The 4674-nt window shown below is 37.7% G+C and overlaps 1 protein-coding gene across 1 annotated transcript in view; it reads left to right on the top strand.

The window, feature by feature from the left end:
- piezo1 (piezo type mechanosensitive ion channel component 1 (Er blood group)) overlaps nt 1-4674 on the top strand; it is a 108552-nt gene that overhangs the window by 36937 nt on the left and 66941 nt on the right. Inside the window, exon 2 of the mRNA XM_016540890.1 lies at nt 394-489. Coding sequence (XP_016396376.1) covers nt 394-489 — 96 coding nt within the window. The remainder of the gene's footprint in view (nt 1-393; nt 490-4674) is intronic.

The raw sequence follows: 4674 nt of genomic DNA, 5'->3' as shown, positions 1-4674 counted from the left end.
CAGTCGTGGTATTGAAGGTGGGAGAGAGCGCTGTACATTCACTCCCCCCACCTACAATCCCTGCCGGTACGAGACTCGAACCCGCAACCTTTGGGTTACGAGTCCGACTCTCTAACCATTAGGCCACGACTTCCCCCTCGAAGTGTTTGAGAGAGGCGGGGCATAGAGGACCTACAATAATGTACAGCATTTGAAAAATAATGTGTTTTTTGAACATTAAAGCATGTCAACATATTCTGTTACACCAAATACACAAGATAATGATCTTTAAAAAAGCATCATATGACCCCTTTAAAGACTAGTGTGACCACCATGCTAAATCCTACTTTATGTAATGCAGTGTTTACTGTCTAATATGCAAACTGATCTTTTTGTTTCTGTTATTCTCCACAGCCTGCATATTTCGCTACAACGCTCTCTCTTTAGTCTACCTTCTGTACCTGCTGCTATTACCGTGGTTTCAATGGCCCAACAAACACACACTACGAGGTAAGTTTCTCACACTCTAATTCCTAATTTCATAATACTCTGCCTCACCAGAAAAATTGCTTATTGCAAAACAAAACAATTGCTAAATGGACAATTGTTTGTGATATGGTCTGGGGTGTTGAATTCCCAGATGAAAATTACAGGATAGCTGACATAATTTCATCTCGAAAGTATTTGAGAAATGTTTGAGTTCATATTGAGATCTTTAACCAGATTTTGGTATCTTGGTGAATCTGAGCATAGTTTGAGACATTGTCAGGATCTCTTCTGAAACAATAGAAAACGACCCATGAGGGCCTGTTGCTCTTGAGAAACGTCTTAAGCTGGAGAATTATAGAAAGTCTCAATTTTCTCTCCAGTTTGCTTTGATCCAATCGATGTTGCTGAATTATAAATGCCCAAAGTGACCAGTTACAATTTACTACTGAGGGGAGCAGCACTGGAAAACAAAGATATAAAATGAAATAAAAATAACAACCATAATAATAATAATAAATGCATTTATATTTAATATTTTGTTAGATTTTTTTCATAAGATAAATAGGCCTATAGAAACATATTTCTTATGTGTTTAGTTTTTTAATATAAAATGTATTTATTTATTATTATTTATTTATAATTATACATGTTTATTTATTTTTATTATAGTCATATTTTCTGTGACGATACAATAAACGATATTATCGATCTAAAACTATCCCTCCCTGTCTAGTAGGGTCTGGAACTCCAGACTAGCAGTCGTTTTGCCAAACCACAGCTTGACTGACCTTTATAATAGAGGAATCCATTATAAACCATGACCCATTCATTCCTGTAGTATTAGACATCACAGGACCACAGAGATCTACAAAGCCTAAATGATGATGGAATAAACAAAAGGTTCTTTGGCTCTCAAAAGTGGTTTGCATATTTTTTTCCCATCCAAGCACCTTACTATGTAATGTGTATAGGGTTCAGGGATTGGATCCAGCTTTGTGGCTTTGGCAGGCGCATCAGTGACAGGAAGGCAGCCCATTTATCTTAGGGCTTTAGTCCAGAGCTCTCGAGCTCATAGCAGGTTATCATCATAGCCACTTCCTGTTTAAGAGGCAGGACTGCTGGGAACAATGGTGTTGGCAGTATGTTTTTGATAACTGGGCTTAACAAGGTGCTGAAAAGTGAATGATGGTTTGATGCTCTGTATAAAGAACCACTATCTGTGAGCACATCCACACTCATAACTGAAGTATGTGGCCATGAGGAGTGGCATAATAACAGTACTCCGACTAATTGTTCCTCGTCACCACTGTCATAAATACAGTTTTGCACCTCTTCTAGCACCAGGTAGTTGTGCTAGAGATGTATCCATTAATATTCCTATTCATGGTAGTTGCATGCATCTGAAAGAGTAAATATAAGTCTGTTATATTGTTATATAAGTCACCCTGCACACCAAGGTTCTTCTCCTTAACTTTCAAACTGGCCCGTGCTTATTTATGTTCAGGCTCTGTAGTCTGAAGTTTAAAGAGGTTTCTATCTACAACGCAATTTGTAGCATTGAGCATTGTTACATAGCCAATCGTGCTGGAACTGAAGTGAATGACAGCTTGATTATAAAGGGATTACCCTCCTTGCTCGCTTTCTTTATGTAATCTATTTAAAATTTAAGAAAAAAGTTTTATTTTTCATGCTGCTAAGAGGACCAGTGGGCACACATACACTACAGTTTCAGGAGAGATTTTTCACATGATGTAGGCAAATGTTTGTATTGTTTAAATGACGGATGCACATTTTCATAATTGTTTTCTCTGTTAAAGGGTTAGTTCATTCAAAAATGAAAATTAGTCCATGTTTTACTCACCCTCAAGGCATCCTAGGTGGTGTATATGACTTTCTTCTTTCAGACGAATCCAATCAGAGTTATATAAAAAAAATTGACCTTGCTCTTCCAAGCTTTATAATGGCATGGGCGGGTGTTTTTGTTCAACAGTCCAAAAGTAGTGAAATAAAGCGCATCCATCCATATTAAAATCACATCACACTGCTCCGGGGGGTAAATAAAGGCCTCCTGTAGCGAATCGATACGTTTTTGTACAAAAAAAAATCCATATTTAAAACGATAAAAAACAGTTTTGTGTAACTTCCGCTAACTGTTCACGAGAGACTGCCATTCCGGCGGATGACGTAGGCATAGTGCATGCGCATGTGAGTCTTGCGAAAACCAACATTTGTTTACGGGAGCAAAGGAAGTAAAGTTTCCTTACTTTACCAAAGGAAAACCAGTCTCCTCTTGGCTTATATCGAAAACCTCTGACATTTTTCTTTACAAATCCTCGCTTTGTGCTTCTAATTCATGACCGGCATTTTGTTTTGTTCTCTCTCTGTCGCGCTTCTGCGTTCGTCACTAATCACCAGCGCTTAAGCTACGCATACGTCCTACGTCATCCACCGGAACGGCTTCCGTCTACGACAGTTAGCAGAAGTGAGAAAAAGGTGTTTATATCATTTTAAATATGGATATTTGTCTTACAAAAACGCATCGATTCACTACAGGAGGCTTTTATTCACCCCCCGGAGCCGTGTGATGCGCGTTTTAATATGGATGGATGCGCATCCTCTAGTGGTTGAAATCACTGACAGCACGTGCTATTTGTTTAGACACGTGATACTGCACGCTGAACAGAGCGGGAAACTTCAGACGCGGATTTAAATGCAGCCGACAGAAAATCCTGCCGCGCCACAGAGCGCCATTCACATAGTTTTCCTTTAAATTACATTATATTGGTCCCGAATCGTTGTTAATGTACATAATGAATTGTGTATTGTGCATTTTCAGTGAAACGTTTGTCTTTCTGTGGCTCTAGTAAAGTCTATGCTTCATTTATAGAGCTATAATATAGGTCGCGCTTTCTCTTTCCGTTTGCTCCGTTTTTTAAACACCGAACTTCAAACTCATCTATGCCAAATTGTTCATTCTTGAAGTAAACTTGTGTCCGTTTGGTGATTAAATAAACTGTTTTAGACCGCTGCTCGAGTTGAACGCGACGCGTCCGGAGTGTGTCTGATACCGGTGAGTTCTCTTAGACTTTTGATCAGATAATCATGAAGTGTTCAAGAATAGAAGCAGTTAAAGTGTGAGAGTATACATACAATATCCATATGTATATAATTTTAATGCTATAGCCTTTGTGTATATATTTAAAGATGTGCATCTTTAAGCATGACAGTTGAAATGAAATGGTAACACTTTAAAATAAGAGTCCATTTGTAGCATTAAGATTAATGAAAGCTGTGTAAGTATTGTTCCTTGTTAGAGTGCGTTAATGTCAACATTTACTATTATTATTATTATTTTTTACTACTACTACTAGTATGGTTCAGCACTGTTTTTGTTAATAAAGCACTATTTTAGTTTTTGTTCAGTATCAATTTTAAAACTATCGGTTAATTAATCGGTATCGGCCAGTGTGGTCCAACCTAGCTATTGGTATCGGCAAAATCCACTATCGGTCGACCTCTAGTAAAAAGGACTAATTTTCATTTTTGGGTGAACTAACCCCTTAATTATCATGTTGCGCCGTGTGTCTATTTTTCTTCAATGCATCAACTTAGAATGCCTAATGTTGGTTTGATTGTGTGTGTTACATGCAAAAATAAATAATGTTTGCCTGCCTAATGTAGGAGATGCTGGTGTTGTTCAAGTCAGGTCAGGTACGGAATTAAATTAGTGCTGCTGGCAGATAACGTGTTGGATGTTCTGTTGAGTATTGCGGGTACGAGTTTAGCAAACAGGAACTGTGCAGGACTCTAGTCTGTAGGCCTTTTTCATGTTGTGAGGGCAGAATTAAAAGAAAAAACCAGAACCCACAATGCAATACTAAAAGTAAAAGCGCTCTTGCCACGGAAGTTCTGGTGTCAAAGTGACATTAAACATTGACATACAGTATACATTTATCAATTGACCAGATGCCTTTTAATATGATTTTTAAATGATTAGGCTATTTGCTCTTTTCATCCTAATGTTGCTTGAAAGGTTTGTGTGTTTGAGTGTGTGTGTGTTTGTGTAGAATACAAATGAGATTTTTGTCAGCTTCAAAATTGACAAAAAGATAACAATACAGTAACATAACTGTACTGAATAGGTCCATATGACCTGTGTGTGTGTGTGTGTATACATGTGTGTGTGTGTGTGTGTATATATATATA

The sequence above is a fragment of the Sinocyclocheilus rhinocerous genome, unplaced genomic scaffold (assembly GCF_001515625.1).
Source record: "Sinocyclocheilus rhinocerous isolate Xijiao unplaced genomic scaffold, SAMN03320098_v1.1 scaffold36, whole genome shotgun sequence".
Classification (NCBI taxonomy): domain Eukaryota; kingdom Metazoa; phylum Chordata; class Actinopteri; order Cypriniformes; family Cyprinidae; genus Sinocyclocheilus; species Sinocyclocheilus rhinocerous.
This window is presented reverse-complemented; position numbering and strand designations above follow the sequence as displayed.